This window comes from Gallus gallus, chromosome 3 (assembly GCF_016699485.2).
Source record: "Gallus gallus isolate bGalGal1 chromosome 3, bGalGal1.mat.broiler.GRCg7b, whole genome shotgun sequence".
NCBI classification, from domain to species: Eukaryota; Metazoa; Chordata; class Aves; order Galliformes; family Phasianidae; genus Gallus; species Gallus gallus.
In genome coordinates, this window is record NC_052534.1 from 15,919,905 (window position 1) to 15,937,899 (window position 17,995).

At 44.2% G+C, this 17,995-nt stretch overlaps 1 protein-coding gene across 9 annotated transcripts in view; it reads right to left on the reverse strand.

Moving 5' to 3' along the window:
* The window catches only part of LOC107052874, a 105,536-nt gene that overhangs the window by 17,153 nt on the left and 70,388 nt on the right, over positions 1 to 17,995 (reverse strand). For 3 of the 9 annotated variants that reach the window (XR_006938952.1, XR_006938956.1, XR_006938951.1), the window contains exons 1-2: positions 5,110 to 5,185; positions 4,345 to 4,393 (exon numbers count right to left, since the gene is read on the reverse strand). Coding sequence is in view for 1 of the 9 variants with exons in the window: in XM_046939562.1 (XP_046795518.1) it covers positions 3,345 to 3,393; positions 4,345 to 4,393 (98 nt within the window). In the remaining 8 variants the exon portion in view is untranslated. Of the gene's footprint in view, positions 1 to 1,493; positions 3,394 to 4,344; positions 4,394 to 4,869; positions 4,913 to 5,109; positions 5,186 to 17,995 lie in introns of those variants that run through there. The other 6 variants (XR_006938957.1, XR_006938955.1, XR_006938953.1 and 3 more) reach the window with 5 other exon arrangements.

A 17,995-nucleotide genomic window follows, 5' to 3' on the forward strand; every position in this document is an offset into this window, starting at 1 on the left:
AGAGCTTTAGACCAGAAGTCAGACTGCTCCTGTACTCTGTAAAAGCCTGCTTCCACATTTAACCAAAGTTCGTTTGCCCTTTTTAACTATTGCAAGGGGGCAGGCACTTAGTTCTGGCTGGAAACATCAGTTTTCATCTTCAGCTATCTCACACAATTCCACCAAACATGAGGAAGGATTTGTTCATCCTAGAAAGCAGCAGAACTGCTTCTGACAAGTTGTTTGCAGTACCAGGCAAACTACCATTGGGAATACCAATATCATATATAGGAAAAAGTTGACTCACCCAGCTGGAGATGATGTTCCTGGGCCAATCACCCCCTTCACCAGGTGCTCAATCATCAGTTCAGACTCACACAACAGTTCCCTTACAGGGTCCAAGCCTAATTCTTATGCACAAATTCCACAGAATTTCTGCTTCTCCATCATTTATCCCTATTACACAACTAGACTGGAATGCCCACTATTTCTACTTCCATTGGTTTGTAAAATGTTTTCCATCACATTGGAAAAATTGGAAGATAGTTGGAGCAATGGAGTTCAATGGGGAGCAAGATGTGGTCTTCTTCCAGCATTTAAACTCTTGATGTTGCAGAAATTGCTATTTTTAAATCCAGGATTCTTTTATTATTATTTTTAATATTCCATATTGCCATGATGCCCTGCAGTTGAAATGAGTATTATGTATTCTGATACATGCAAGGCTCACACAGCTCACTGTGAAGCGACAAAATTCTTGTTAAGAAATTATCTACATTCTGGAAGAGTGCCTAGAAGGATAGTTTTGTATGAATATGTTAAGTGCCAAACATAAGCACCTGTTTTGTGGTTTGTTTGTTTTTTAACCCTTCTCAGATCACATCAATCAGGAAATCAAACATGCTTCTTACTTACCATCAGCTGGATTTGAGACAGGAGGGCTGCAGCCAGAAATTGAAATGAAATTAGAACTCAAATGACTTGTGACACTGATGAGAAATCTCATTGCACAACATCAGAGGTTTGCCAGACTCATGCTAAGCACCTGTGCAGAAGTGAGCACCAAGGAGCAGGTGGCTGGGATGGGAACAAGCAGTGTTCTGGGGTTGTTCTAACAGAATTGGTGAGTTGTATCAGTCCCAGGCAATGTTGCCAAGTCTTCTGGAAAGCATTTTCTGGAATTTGGATGGTTCAGACTGGAGAAGAGAAGGCTCAGGGGAGACCTTATCAGCCTCTACTACCGCCTGAAAGGAGGTCGTGTTGAGGTAGGGGTTGGCCTCTTCTCCAAGGAAACAGTGATAGGATGAGAGAGAATGACCTCAAGTTGCACTGGGGAGGTTCAGGCTGCATAGTAGGAAAGATTTCTCAGAAAGAGAAGTGATGCACTGGCACAGGCTGCCCCAGGAGGTGGTGGTACCATCCCTAGGGGATTCAAGAAAAGGGTAGATGTGGCACTGAGGAACATGGTTAGCGGGCATGAAGGGGATGGATTCATGGTTGGTCATGGTGATCTCAGTGGTCCTTTCAACTTTAATGATTCTATGATAATGCTGAAGGCAGCTTTAGTCACAAACCTTGGACAGGATACATCCCCTAAGAACTCTGCTTTCCTAACACTAAAATAATGCACTATCCCCATTTGCATTCATGCTCAAAGTCTGATGATTAAAAGCAAGCTCATCCTCTGAGGTATGGGTTAAGCACCATTACGGTTCACACTTACTTATCAATAATTAGGATCAAAAGCATCCACTCATATCTGAAATACGTGATTTGGCAGCAGAGCAATAAGCAAATTAAATCAGACAGAAACATCCTTCAATTAATCTGGAGATTATCAAAACATTAACAGCTTTGGATGTGAAAACACAACCTGTGCTTTTAAAAGTCTCTTAGGGCACTTAAAATTGCAGTTCCACTTTTCCTCAAGAGCTGATTTTGCCAACGTGAGCTTCCTGAACTGCTGTTAGAAAGCTCCCTACTCCTGCACACCACAGCCTGCCCTTGCTCTGCCTGCACTGCTCCTTGAGGGAGGGAACCCTTGCCAAGGATGAGACATCAACTAGAGGTGCAGGAGGTGCTTCTCCTCTAAGACAGAGGACAGCATGGACTGTGCCTCACTGCCCAGATGGGGTAAGAAGGTTCACTGGGGAGAGCCGAGCCAAGAGGATCCTATTTACTTCAACCTCTGACTATTTTACAGTACTACCGTCCCTCTTCAATGGTACTAAAGCACATACTAGGACATCTAAAGATTCAGGAACTGATATCCCTTTGCAATCCATTGGCAAGCAATGCTTTAGAAGAGTGAGGCGCTGGTGTGCCCACTGACAGTTTCTCTGGAGCACTGGGCTTCTGGTCAGCACAGAGTCAAGCCTTCACCTTGGTCCAGATAGCTGGTAGATGCTCTCTACTCAGTCATTCCTGTTTAGTGGGCAATTCTCTGTACCTTTGCCAGCAAACATTTGGGTACCAGATGAATGGCTGTGGGATGTGTAGAGTCTTGGCATTCCCCTGGAGAAGCACCTGGAGGCCACAGTCATTAGCAGATCAACCCTGAGTTCCTAGGTCCCAGTATCTAGCAGATCCATAGATCCCTCAAAGCCCACTCACAGCGTCACTACCACTATATTCCCCATTAAAATCCTGACGATTGTTTCAGTTGAAGCTGAAAAATAAAATCACTGGGGCTTAAAGGAGAAAAAAAAAAATCCTACAATCTGCATCTCCACGAAGACATGTATCTAAGCAAGGAATGTGTCTAAATTTACTTTTATTTATGCCCTTCTGGGGACAAGTAGAGAAGAGCCTTTAATCAGGCCTGGCTGCATGATACACAAGCAGCTTAGTTACTTGCTAAGTGAAAGCATTAGGGGTCTGAGTTGTCTCACTAGCATAAGAGAACAAATCTAGCATGCACATAATATTACTGCATTGATAGCACTGTCTCTGCAGTATAATTAGGCTTACTAAAGACCTTTCAGCTTGTTTTTAGTCAACTATATGTGGATTTAGCAGCTGCCTAGGCTCAGTTTTAGTACAAATTATAGCACAGAACACAGAGTGAAAACAAGGCAGAGTCTGCAACATCCAGCCTCTGGACTAGGCTGCTACAAATGTATGGAGCTCAGTCTAGGCAATTCTCCCTTTGCATAGCAGGAAAACAGGCTCTTGAGAGAGACACTGCCTGCAGGGATGCTGTATGGTTGACACACTGGCTGCAGCACACAAAGATGTCTTAGAGTTGAAACCCATCAGAAAGAAAAGCAGCAAGCCTGCAGTTCTTCTCTCCCTCTCCAGCTTGCCCCATAGGGCTGGGGTGGGTTAGTTGGATACAGTGCTGGAATGGGAATGTAACATCCTCTTCAAGGCTGCTCATCCCCCTCTGAGCTTGAGCAGGGCTTCACCTGCATGCTGAAATAACAGAGCAGACCTTACCCTCCCTACCAGGCCGCAGAGAAGAAGCTCTCTCTCCCAGGGGCTTGAATCAGACTCCCACTCCTTGGGAGAGGAGAGGCACCTCTCTTCCTAATGCATCCTCAGCCAGGTACTTCCCCAGCCTTAACCCCATCCTCCCCAACCTTCCAGGTTTGCTAACATAACCTAGGGTAGGACTGCTCTTCTGTAATGTTCTCAGGTGCACTGGTTGTTAAATCCCTCAAGTTGGGCACCCCTGCTGCTATATTTAGCTGAATGGTGCTGATTAAGATAGCAGAGATGAAGCACGATAGCACTGTAGAAATTAGCTGGGTTTCTTATCTCAACAGCTAATAATATCTCAGTCATTCCTGAGAAACTGTGAGGCACAGAGATCAAAGCATGGTCCGGATAAGAGCATTTTCAGGAAACACAAGGATCTTCAAAGGACAGATTCAAGCTTGAGCAGGCATCCCACACTGTCCAAAGCTGGATGCTCTCCTTTCAAACATTTCTGAATCCTCATCCTTTAAAATACTTGCAGAAATACAAAGTGTGCTTAACATTTCTTTGATTGGTCTGCAATATTTTCAATATATTTGACAGTTCAAGATACATACTGAACCCCTACAGAATTCCTGAAGATCTGTCTATAGCATTCTTACATTAGCGAAATCTATGTCAGCATTCAGTGCACATCACTATATTTAATTTCCAGAAAAAACAACGTTCATTCCATAGAAAAACATGGAAAGAAATAGAAGAGCAGCCTATTTCTATATAATAAACCCATTGCTCCAGTATTTTCATTGATTTTCCTCTATGTAATGTATTTCTAAAGAACCGTTAGACTAAATTTAGGATCGGAAGTAGGACAAATAAAGGTTTTTTTCTAGCAAACCTGAGCTTGGTCAATCATTAGGAAGAAAACAAGAAGATTCATCTTACCGGCCTGATGCAGCGGTGTGCTGAAGATCCTCAGAGCTATGAAGGCCACCTGCAGGTTAAACAAAATTCATCAGAGAGGCCCGAGAGTGGCTTATTAAGAAGTGAAAACAGTAAGACACAAAGTGTTCATGACACCTACCACCATTTCATGTAATCATTTAGATTGGAAAAGACCTTTAAGATCACCATGTCCAACCATCACCAAGTCCACACATCTTTTAAACATCTCCTGTTGGCAACTACCACTTCTCTAGGCAGGCTGCCTGCACAGGTTGGAGCACTGCTCTAAGTCTTCCCTGCCATCTCACTATGCAACACCAACACTCTCCCAGCATACACTTGCAGGTGCAATACAGCACCAGGAATCAGCATTCTTAAACTCCACTAGCTGCCTCCTTTTATTCTGTTCCCTTCAGGAGCCATATCAAAAAGGTACCTCTACAGCCATTCCCAAATCTGAATATACTACGGAAGCAAACACAGGTAAATCAGTCACATGTTTTTTTAAATACATAAATCACCTACTGTGTTTGAAAACATTCAAAAGGTTAAAAGCAAAATAAAGCCTAACTGAATTTTACTTGGTGGAGATTTATCATGGATGCTACAAGACAACAGAGATCCTTATTAGTACTGCTTATAGTGCCCAGCTGTGATGTGACAGAAGAGAGACATGAAATCATTTATTCCCACACAACTGAGCAAAAATACCTATGCCTGAGAGTTCAGCACAAAATTCTGACCAAATCACCTGCTCTTAATTACCTGAAGGCTGTGCACTCACTCACAATCCATGTGACCCTGCTAAGTAACTCAGCTCTAAGGCACCTCATTAAGAGCTGGTCTCCTTCTAGCTGTGCTCCTATAAATCAACAGGCTCTATGCTAGAGACAATAAAACACCTGAGCAGGGGTTAGTTCTTAGCACCTGGCTCAAATCCACCGCTATTACGGCTAACTGGTATCTTTAAAGTGAATAACTGTAGGATTGGCCTTTGGTGAGAAGGGAAACTTAAATCTTTTAGAAGTGTTCTTGATTTTACAAAGCTGTGTATCTACCTTCCCAGAAAAGTGAGTCTCTTGTTCCCAGAAACATCTCAGAGCTGAGGTACCTTTTGATGGCATTTTCTGGTTCTCCCTTTTCTACCAAAGATCAGAAGACGTGCAGGACTGCATTAAGTTAACTGGAGATTTTCTTTGAACAAAACCTAGTTGTCATTGGGGTGGTAAAATAATGGTGGCAATTGAAAGGAGTCATCTCTCTCAGGCATGGACACTTGGCTTTCTTTAACATATAAGTGGTAGCCTAGAGCCCGTTCCCTCAAAGAATGCACACTTGGCTGTGTTAACGTTAGCATGAATTTTTCTTCACCTCTTTGAATCTGTATTAAGCAGGGTCTGCACAATCCCTCGGCAGAGAACAGGGGAGTAGAGGGAAAAATGCTGCCAGGGCATCTTCTCACTGTGATCACAGTTAATGAAGTTTCTCTCTGACCTGTCTTAAACCATGCTTACACTTTTATGCACTTGAAGTCCCAACATCCTCCAACACCATCAAGCCCGAAAAACTGGCAGCATCATGCAGATGACCTTGGAAGGAAATGTTTTTTCTTTGCTTGACTCTGAGTAGAATGCTCTGGTAGCAGGTACGGCACAGCTGAGTCCAAAAAACAGCAAAGCCATCTTGTTGGCTTTTGTTGTGGACCTCTATTAACACCATAAGACTGCAAGAACTCAAACTCTATCCCCAGCCCTCCTCTCCCAGATAACAACAAATTGGAAAAGACATCCCACCCACAGCCATCTCCCTTGTGCCACTCACTGTTTGCAGGGTCCAAGCAGGGCTGCCTCCAACCTCCAGAATACACAGTAATCAAGGATGTTTCAGCCATCTCCTCCCAGACTAAAACCCCCAAAGCCTGGCTTTCTTATCCTAGCAAGCACTTCTCTTTTCAATTCTTAAGATTCCTCTCTGTTTACTCCAGACTATCAGGTCACTGAGTGACTCAAAGCCCAGGATAGCTGCAGTAATCAACACTTGGACATTTAAACTCTGCCAAAAATCATCATTAGTTATTTGTACTCAAAAGTCAATTTATTCTCAACTGAACAGAACAATACCAACATCAGTCATGTTATTAACATACAAATGAAGCCTTAAGCCCTATGACAAGCTTGAGATTCTTTCAAGACACTGCTTGATGCTAATAACCTAGGAGACAGCCCTGCAAGGTCTCACTCGAGCCACTGCACACACTGCATGTGCATGCAAGCCTGCCCAACAGACTGCCTATCAGCCTTATCTCATTTTATATGAATCATTTACTAAAATGGCCAATGAGTTACCTGACTGTTATTTTTCATCTGTGCAACACTACTCTATGGAATAAAAGAAACACCAGGCCCAGAGTGATATTGGTCCAATAGAGAGACACAGCTAGAACCAATGGCTCTGAGCTTCAATTTCCAATGAATGTAGGATCACTTGTCCCAGTGGATCAGTTTCTAGGAGCTTTCCTTCTAGTCAAAAACAGCTCAGGGTCCCAAGGGAACAAGTGACAGCCTGAACACGTGGTAATATATGGACAGCCAGAGTAGGTGATCTGAAAAACCTCTTTAGGCCCTGAATGCTGTGGCTCGAGGAAAGCTTCCTCCAACCAGCAGGTGGTCATAAATCAATGGGCGGCTTTCTGACTCAGCAGAGACAGCATCCCCTTAAGTGACACTGACAAACGAGTCTGTTAGATGTGCTGTGCTACAATGCCTTTTGTTTAGCTTTCCCTGAAATTTAAATGCATAAAAATACTATTAATATAAAGAGGAAGCCAGGCACGAAATGAAATAATTTAGATGCGATACTTGATCACAAAGTTGTTAACATAATGCAGAGGAAAGCTTATTCAAACAAAAAGCCCAAAAGTCCTATGGCAAAGCAATAGCTGGGTGTTATATAGGTCAGTTTACCTTGAGCCCATACCATGTCCACTGCAAAGAAAAGCTTAGCTGTATTCATTGTCAGCTTCCAGGAAAGGCTCCGGAATTGTTCTGCGCTGCAAGCCCATCCCAGACCCTGCTCTTAGCACAGCTGACCCAGAAAATCACAGCTACTGGTGCCTCCTAGCAAAGTTCTCACTCTGGATGCTTTGTTTTATGGCTGTTAGCACACACAGCCGTGTTTATCACAGTGAATCCTGCTCACTGACTTCACCCACTGCCTAAGGCTTTGTATTTGTTACTTGGTGGTACATTTGGACAAACGGGGGAAGAGTCATCCTTTTGCCATGAGGTACAGAGAACATGATGCCTCCTCCCCCAGGGTATTCCCTGTTTGCTGTTGATGCCCTTTGTCTGGTAGTCCTTGGAGGTCCCTGTCACAAGGTCCTAATATTTCTCCTTTCACCAGCTCAAGTATCGCTCTATTTCTTGTTTCCCCTCTCTAATACAGTGCAGTCTGCTGACTTCCTCCTGCAGCTCCTCTACCTGCTGCCTGAGTGACTCCATCACAGCACACCTGGCACAGGTGAGGCTCCCACCACCCTGCACAAGGAAGGGTGGGCTGCAGGGGTTATGGCCCTCTGCTGCACAGGAGCCTCACCCAAGGGAAGCTCCATCTCGGTGTCTGCCTTGACTTGTTCCAGATTGGCCCTGGCTTTGTAGACTGTTCTTTTGGACAGCAAAAATCCAGCCCTACTTGCCTTGCTGTGTTAGAGCTGCCTGTTGTGTTTTGTTGTGTTTTTTTTTTTTCTTCTTCTTTTTCTTCTCACACAGTAAATCAACAATATGACTGCAGAAGAAAGTTACAGGCTCATTGCTGGAATTACACCAATTTGTCAGTTCTTCATTATCTCAGCGGTGCCTATTTGGAGAGAGCAGGCAACTATTTTAATACTCTTGGCGTTCTCAGAAATCATTTCTGGAGAGAATTTCTATTTGCATTAGTGTTACTACTCTGCATGGTTACTTCCCACAAGAAATATGGACTGTTTTAACAATGAGCCAGCCACCAGTTTTCCACCCAAAAAGCGGCATGCAGTCATTCAAGGCTCATTCCTTTGGACCCATTTATTAACTATGTTCTTTGATTTGTAACGGTGTTTCATTTTTCTTCCATCTAGGCTCTGTGTTCTCTTGTGAAACTTTTAAAGATCCTTTTTAAGTATCTTGTCACTGCAGATACTAAATCAGTTTTTAAAGCAAAGATGTGAAAAAATCCACCATGGCTGCTTCTGTCCCAAAGATCCATGACAGTCCTCAGCTCTTTCTGTCTTCTACAGTTGGACTCAATGGAACCCCTCTAAGAGTTGGACTTGATGATCCAACTTGGGATATTCTGTGTTTCAGTAGGTCCAGGAAGATTCCTAAAGCAGTTTAGAGGGTCTTGAGATGAGAGAAGAATGGCATTTTGAGGGCCCAAAGTCTGAGGGATCAGAGCATAGGCTTGACAATGTCACATCCTTACCATGCTCCATGCCTACCCCAGGCTATAGCTGTCCGCCCCTCTGCCATTTCTGCTCCTGCCTGTGTGCCCATACCGCCATGCACCTTCCCCTGGGAGGCCCTCCTACACCTGCTGACTTGGTGTCTGCCTCTAGAGGGTAAGGGATGCTTACCCTAGCTTTCTCCATGACATAGTCAAAGCTTAATGAGGTTTTGTTCCTGAATACGTCTCAGCAGAACTGCTTAGAGGACAGATAGTTTGGTGTGGGAGACAATACTCCAAAACCTGGAGGTGTGTGAGTGGCAAGGTACCGGAGTTTTTTTCTGATGGTTTGTCCCTGCGGACCAAAGAAATCAGAGTTCTTCCTTCTTGTCACATTCCATAACTTAGCCCTTCTCTGTTCAAGGATGGAGGCACTGTCTGGAAGGACTCCTTATGGAAGACACAAGGCAGTGACAGAAGACAGGCAAGGGAGATATTCTCAGTCCCAGTTCTCTGCCCTGTGCTCTTCCATATAAACATAGTAAAACCTCTAAACTAAGAAAATTAAATCAACCCCCCCACCTCCAAAACAATCAGAAAGATGGGAAAACATAGAAGTGAGTCCACAGATCAGAGCCATTATGGAACTTCCAGCAAGCTGATTGTAATTGTAAAATCACCTCCCTGACAATACATGAGAAATACATCTTTCTTTCATTTTGTGTGCTATCTTTAATTTACTGTTACAAGATACAATGGTCCATCTCCAATAGAGAAAATTGCTGTGCATTCTGCAAACTACCATGAACAATAAAAAGCAGTTTAGTCTCGCTTATTCATCAGATCCCCATGACCTTGAGATATTTAGAAAGATAATGAAAACACCTGAGACCTCCAAGTCTGAGAAGCTCTGTGTACATACAAATGGCCTTTTTTTCATGAGGGGTCTAGTTCAAAATTAACGAGATATCTATGATGCATACTAAAGAGTGAGAGCAATAAATAGCCAATAAACAGCATTTCCTAGTGTAGAAAACTAGGTCATATCTAAAGCCATGCTTTTTCCCAAACTTGAAGCCCTTCTGTTCTCAATTTCTTGTCCAGCCCTTTCCATAAATAATCCTCTAGAGAAAGCAAAGAGCTCTGTTTCTGCTCCAAATGAGGAAAACACCTTCCTCAGCCTGCTCTGCACCCCTGCAGTTTGTTTGAACTCCCCACTGACTGCCACGTATTTGACACTCCAGTGCCCAGGACACCCTGCAGGAAGCCAGAGTGGCTGTGGTCCATGCAGCAGACATCCTTCCGCAAAGGGAGCAGAATCCTTATGTGCACGGAAATTCCAGCCTGTGGGGATTGCGTATGTGTGTAATGCATCTTTAGGGAACTGAGGAACATCTATTTGCTGCTTGTCTATCACCAGCAGCTCTCTCAGAGCCCTTGCTGGGAGCAGGAGCAGACTTGGGATGCTCAGGGTTTGCACACTGTGTGTGCCCAGCCATTGAGTGCATGCCTATCCCCAGTGCAGTGACTTTCAGAGCAATCTCCTTAGCTTGGATATCAATATATTGACAAAATACCAGATTATGGAATTTGACAGACTGAAAAAAAAAAAAAGAAAGAAAGAAAGAAAGTGAAAGGATATACTGAATTCTTCAAGTAGGATCTGATCATCTCATCTGCCTGCAGTTAAGACTGTTTTTACATACCAGTACTTTTCCATCTCTGACATTTAAAAAAAACCACTCATCAGTCTGGTTTGCTGAAAACGCAATGTTTGGCTAAGCCTCTCCTTTTCCAGCTTGTACGAGATTTTAGAGAAAAATACCCACTCCTCTCCTCTGTGTGTCAGGATGCAAAAATAATTGTTTACTATTCCCATTTCTAAAAGATCGGCTGATCTTCATTTTAGAGCACATCATTGCCTATTGCCTTTCAAGTGAATTAATCTTCTCCCCAGTAGAGCGCTGATTCTGATTGGGCTGTGCAGGGAGGTGGTGGAGTCACCAACCCTGGAGGTGTTTTAGGAAAGGGTAGATGCAGTGCTGAGGGACACGGGTTAGTGGGCAACGTCGGTGGGAGGTGGATGGATGGTCTAGATGATCTTAGAGGTAGGCCTTTTCCAACCATAATGGTTCTATGATTCTAAGTTCCCATGACAGAGTGGAAAGAGGTTTAAAATCATGTATGTTTTGTCCTTTCTATAGACATAAAGAGATGAAAGTTGTTTTTCCTTTGTACAAAGTCTGTGGAGTTTGCTGGCAAGCAAAAACCAGGGTTCTTGGTTCAGGTCATTGGGGAGCATCTGAAACACGGGCTGTGCCTGTGAACTGCTGCTGTAGAGCAACAACAGTTTCTTGCTAGTGACTGAGATGGATGTGAAAGCCTGTCATTTATAAGGTTATGTTAATTTAGCTCCACTAAACCTCTCTTGGGACCAATAATATTGATTTAGGATTTTGTTCTAATGACAGCTGAAAGGTGTGAGCCAGAAGAATTGTCTGTGCCTTGCCAACTGCTTCCCCCAATTACCGCCTGCAATAGCAGCGTGGAGTCCTCACTCCTTTTTCACCTTGAGTCTCAGGACGGGATACTGCAGGGAACTGAGCTGTCTCTCTGCTTCCTGCACCAGGGCACCCAGCACCTCATTCCCATATGGTGATATAAAGGGAAAATGCCTTCTGTGGGTACCATGCTACAGTTCTTGACATCTTCTGAAGGTAAAATTTGAGCTGTATTTTCAAATGAAAGTTCAGTCCTTAGTAAAACTGAATGCAAAATCACCTCCTGGGTCATGAAAACTGTTTACCTTTGTGCAGTATAGAAGTTATGAAGGAAACAAACAAGCAAGCAAACAAACAAAAACAAAATATAAAAAACAAAGCAAGCCCCAAACCTTGCTTTTCCTCTGAGAGTGCACAGAACTTGTCCTGTGGGGACAAATACCCAGAATATTCTACCCTTTATCAGGTCAGCTTGAGGGATATCTGTTCATACCATACACAACTGCACACATTCCCTTTCTCCTCACAGTTAAAGGGGCTGATAGCTGTTTTCCTCCTATATCTGAGTCCAGTGGGCACTCTGGGTTCCCCACTGGCCTGAGGCAGCACTGCCCTGGCTCCTTCACAAGGCATCACCATTCCTCAATGGTGTAAGTGGGAAGTCCCACTGGAAAGGCACTTCTGAATGAGTCCAAAATGCCTAAACATCTTCCCTTTTGTGGATCAAGATGTCTTTATGGTTTGATAGTGGGGTTCTGTTTGTTTGTTTAATGCCAGAGTACGTTGTCCTCTTGTGTTTTAGGTTAATGGTTTCATTTGCCATGTGAAATGGCTGCAGTGGGAGCACTGGACATGACACTCCAATCTTCTCTACTAAAAGAAACCATCAAAGCTCTTATATTTAATCCTTGTCTTTGTGGGTAGCTGGCTGAAAGCAAAAGCTCAGCAGGTCTTTGGTGAAACAAAGGGTCACAGACAAACAACAACCTTGTGTCCCAGTTGCTTTACACCAGTCCACTTTTCAAAGAACCCCCAGGCCCCAGATATCACAGCTGATGTATCATCTGTGCAGCAGAAATAGCTGCTGCACATTTGTGTGGGGGGGCATGATGATATAAATACTTTCCTTAGGAATTTTTCAATTTGACAGTATTTTTTTTCCTTCTGAAACCCCTGCTAAGGTGTTTGATGTTGTCTGCGACTCTTCCTGAAGACACATCTCTTCTTTGAAAATAAGAAGTATTAATCCCTTCTGCATAAGAAGAAAGTCCTGCAGACACTGAAATAAGTGTAACTGGTGCAGAGCTGCTTGGCTGATACTGCAGAAAACCAGAGGCTGTTTCTTCCCTTTCATTTCTACTCAGAGATCTAATGCTGATCTTGTTAATGCCACCACTACTGACTGCTTTCTTGCTAATGAAACCAACTCTTGGAACAGAAAGGGATAATTCCTTACACAGTTTGCTGCTAGAAGCACAGGTGACCATCTGTGATCATATTTGGAAAGTGTCCCTAGAAAGTCATGGGCAGTCCCTCTGACTGTAACACAAAATATGCTCACACCACTCTAGTTTGTCTTTGATTTTCACAAATAGAGAAGAACAAAAACTGGATTCATCTTGTACAGCTGAGGATTGCAGGGTTACCCTGATGCTCAAGTAGAATCATAGAATCATAGAGTCATTCAGGTTGGAAAAGACCACCAAGATCAGCAAGTCCAACCACCAACCCACTTCCACCATGCCCACTGGCCACGTCCCTCAGTACCACATCTTCATGGTTCTTGAACACCTCCAGGGATGGTGACTCCACCACCTCCCTGGGCAGCCTGTGCCACTGCCTCACCACTCTTTCAGAGAAGACGTTCTTCCTAATAAAGACTTATTTTTCCTACTATGCTTTTTTTTTTTTTTTTTTTTGCAATAAGAATTTTTTTCATAACCTTTCCTAGGTTTTATGCCATCAGATTTTCCCTATCAAATACATCCAAAACACACTGACAATCATTTAATCACCTGAATTAACAAGTGGAAACTTTGCTCCAGAGACCTCCCCAGACCTGTACTGAAGTATGGAGAAAATGACTAGAGCGTGATCATACACCCCACAGGGCTGTTATGAAGAACTCTCATGTTCAGAAAATACAACATGCCTCTTTTGTCTCGCAGGGCTTACTAGATATTTCACACTATCAGCTGAGGTGCTCTAGGAAGCTCCGGATCAGTAGAAAAAAAAACAGTCAGTCATGACTTTGTTAGATAAAATGAGCTCTTCAGTACCTACAACAAATGCTGCCCAAAGCCTGTGAGGGTCGGTGACCCTGAAAGCCTAGAAATCAGCTGCTTAATAGAGGCAGTCTTACCTTCTCCAAACAAGGTTTTGCATGGTTCAGCTCAGTGGCATTGTGCAAAGAAGACACAGCCCTGATCGTGTTGGACTCCATCTCATATTGCAGGATTTAAGCTGTCAGCAGAGATGCTTCACAAGCAGCACTTATTAAAGATAATCCATCCCTTCCCATGGAGGCACATTTGGTCTGATATTCACACTGCTGATTTTCATCCCTCATTTGTCCTTCATTACTCGGAGTTGGTACCAAAACTGGCACAGTTGTGACAAGACTGTAAGTCTTACCACAGTCTCTCTACACAGAGATTTGGTAAAGCGGCAGAAAGGGATGTGAAAGCACTGACAAATGACAAGGGATGACAGAACTGCAAGAAGAGCTGGTAAGCTGGATACACGGCAAGGAGGCTGTGCTGGCCTCAGGTGTGAGAGGTAATTTAGGGTAACAGGTCTGAAATACAAACCAAACTCACAGCAGGCAGTGGCTCTCAGCTCCCTAGTTCTCTTCCTGAATCAAAATGTGGCCTGCAAGAATTCACAGTTTGGGACTGAAAGCCAAAGGCAAGCTTCAGTTTTCTCTTGTTGCAGTGCAGAAGCTTGCAGCAAAGCTCTGCAAGCACTCTGCTGAAGGCTCCCTTCTTCTCCCACCCTGATCTTCTCCTCACACTTGGAAAAAGAAATTTATCAAGGGGTTCCTGTCCCAGTTAGTATAAACTGAACGAGAACAAACACACTGAAAAATATATTTTCAGAGTCTCTTCTCCATGGGGGGGTGGGACAGTCTTACTAAGCTGACTTTTCTCCTGTAGAAAAGCAAAGCATCACTAATAGGGGATCAGTGAAGCTTAGGTCAACCTGATCCTGGTCCTGAAACAAAGCGAATAGAAAGGTTGGAAAAAACCCTAGCCTGTTCCACCACCCTTATGTCCTGTTGCTATGGAAATTCTCCTTCCCCCCCGCCCCCCTCCCCAGAAATTTTGATGTCCTTGGGAGAGAGGATACTCCTAACATTTACTAAAACATAGCACCTTCATCGAAGTACAGAGCTTTTTCTCTCTTTGCCCCTTGTATTCTTTTGCCATCTCGGCATCTTGAGCACCCCGTCACTCTTGACATCCTTCACATTTTTATGACTGTTTCACTGTCACTCTCAGAAGAAACCTTGAATGCAGTTCTTTGAGCTAATGTATTTTTAGGCATTTAGAAATCCTTTTGAAGCTGTGGACCTCAGCGGTTTCACTGTGCAGTAGCAGAGATAAGATAGCCTATGCCAACATAGCCGTTAAAGCAGCATGAGGTAAGGCAATGCCCAAGGCATCAGACACATATCAGGCAGGGCCAGGTTCTTTGCTGGTATGCAGAATCCTGCAGCCTTTCAATGCTTGCAACCCTTACACTCCCATTCTGTGCACAATATGCTTGCAATAAGCTGGAGCTCCTTCCATGTCCTGTTAGGAGAGCAGCTCTGTGTCACAGCAAAGTTGAAAGCCTGCAACTACAAAGCTAGGAAATTATCATCCGGAATATTCCTCTAGGCTACTGAATAGCTTTGCTTATCGCTGCCCTAAACGCGAGAGAAAAGGAAGAGGGAATCTCAACTCATTTATTTGAAAAAGTTCTGAGTAATTTAGCTTAGTGTTGCATTTTGATGAACAATGTGCCTGTCTTGGCACAGGAGACACAACCACACGTGGAGAGCATAGAGCAGGACTCAATCAGCACGCGTCGTGCCAGCAGGGAAATGAAGTACAAAAGATGCATTTTGCTTTGACAATCCCAGTGAACGCTTGTCTGTATCTTTCTTTCTGCCTGTCTAGCCTAAGAGCTCATTGTGCCAGGAAACAGGGGACAATAGCAGCCTGAGGGGAAATATGGTCAAACTCAGAAAGCCCAGATCTAAGGGGGCTCCTGGCAGCAGGGCCCAGCTACCCTCCCCTGGGATTGTGCCAAGAACATTTGGGATAGTCACATAAGTCATCTTTGTGCCATACCCAACTCTAAAAGCTTTGGGCAACAACAGTCCTCCATAGGAGGTCTAGTTTCTCCTCCTTCTCACACAAAGATATTTGTATGAGAATATTTTCCATATTTCCACCCTCGTGCATGGCAGTGTGCGTTTTTTGAGTGCAGCTTGCATGGTCCCATGCTCTCCTGCGGTTGACAGCTGGCAGCTGCTCCATGTCGTGGCTGGAGTACATTGGAGCCCTGCAGAAGGAGCAGGTGAGACATTTAGGGCCCTTTATTCCTGGGAGCCTCGTCCTGGTTTGCAGCCAGAGCTGACAAGACACTGCCGTTGATGCTTGACCTGACAAGCATCAGTGATTCTTGTCTGTGACTATTATTGCTTCAATATAAAACAGCGGGAAGATTAAATAACCTTTTGAAAACGCAGCCAGGTATGCTGCTAGGTCTTGGAACAGCTCTCATGGCATTCTGGCTGGCTCTGCTTTTATTCCATTTCCTCTGCTGGCAGACAGCACAGCTCATTGTGCATGCAAGCTCATTCAAAGCTGTGACATAAATGAAATGCACTCAGCTTTATGGGATGTACAAGAGCCCAGATGTGCCAGGACCTTCAGTCATTTTACCAGGTCCCAAGCTTTGGTTTCCTCTCTGTCTCTATCTCTGTCTCTCATTTTCCCATTTTTCAGAGGTTTCTTGGGAAAATGAAGTAAGCAAAGCACCAAAATTCTCCATTGGACTGTTGGTCAGCTCAAAATTTGCAAAACCCCATAGAGAGATCCTCCTGCTGACAACTTTTTCCTCCTGGAGCCAGCCCCGAGCCCCAGCACCAGCACACGGCCATCCCATGCCACCAGCCCCAGTCTCCATTGTTCTGAGGAGCAAGGTGACAAGTGGCAGCACATGCTCAGCTTCCTTGCCACTTGTCCACCAGCTTGCAGACCTACATAGCATTCCTGGGGCTTCTCAAACATCTGGGTCCTAGCTAGGTAATGAAGGAGGAGAGCAAGCTGCCACAGTGATCTGTGTGGGAAATGCTTAACCTAAGGCATGCTTTCCTAAAGACATCATACTTCCTGCAGTTTATTCCTTTTTTTGCGGTCATGACTGCTCTAAGACCCACTGTTTGGTGACAGGCATCTGTGGCCGTGAAAACAGTATGACCTAAATGAAGCAAGCAGATAAAAAGAGGAGCAGAAAAGCTGCCAAATGGAACTGCCCAACCTTTTATTCCCATTAGCAACCGTAACTAAAGTCTCATAACTGCCACCCAGCTCATTAGCCCATGCTGATTGTGCATGCTGTACATCAGCAGTACACTAACTCAGGCACAGGACAGGACTTTTTTTACAGTAACTTTATTTGCTTGACATGTTCCAGAGGAGCTCACATATCTGGCAAGAGAGGGCATACGTGTCAGGTCACATTTAGCAGGGGATGCAGTTCTATTGGGATATAGAGCATTTGAGATGATAGGCAGTTTCAGTTCTTCCTAACTCTGTTGGAGACATTTTCCTAGTAACCAGTTTCTAGATACAAATTTCAGCTTGGAAACAGCACAGCCAGGAGAAAATGGTCTGCATGAGAATGACTGCAAAGGGAGCCCATTTTTTTCTGCATCCCTGAAGTGCAGAATAAGATCCAGTTTCCCAGTTAACCCCTCTGCCTCTGCAAACACCTGTTTGCCTTGGTGAATGGAAGCAGTGTTAATGGTGGATTCTCATGCTTTGGTTCCAACTCATTCAGTGATTTCTTCACCTTAAAAATGTACCATGAGAAAGAAACCTCTAAGATCTTACTCCTAAGAGATTACATAAACAATCATTTAGACATTGGTATCTCCAGGAATGTAAACGAGGGGCTATATGATATCTTCACAGAATCATGGAACCATTTGAATTGGAAGGGACCCTTAAAAGTTATCCAGTTCAACTCCCCTGCAGTGAACAGGGACACCTACAGCTACATCCGGGTGCTCAGAGTCCCATCCAGCCTGACTTTGAGTTTCTCTAGGGACAGGTAACCCACCAGTTCTCTGAGCAACCAGTTCCAGGGCCTTACTATCCCAACTGCACATTCTTCCTTATATGCAGTCTAAATGTCCCCACTTTTAGTTTGAAACCATTTCCCCCAGTCCTATCACAGCAGACTCTGCTAAAGAGTCTGTCCCCTTCTTTCTTACTGCCCACCTTCAGATACTGAAGAGCCACTCTCAGGTCTCCCTAGAGCCTTCTCTCCTCCACACTGAACAGCGCAAGCTCTCTCAGCCTCTCCTTGTAGAGGAGGAGTTCCACCTCTTGGATCATTTCTGTGGCCCATCTGACAGTGGCACTCCCCAGAATGGCTACCATATTGCAGAATTTAATACATACCAGCAGCAGACAGGTAGAAATATATAGGCATGAAGTCACTATTACACCCTC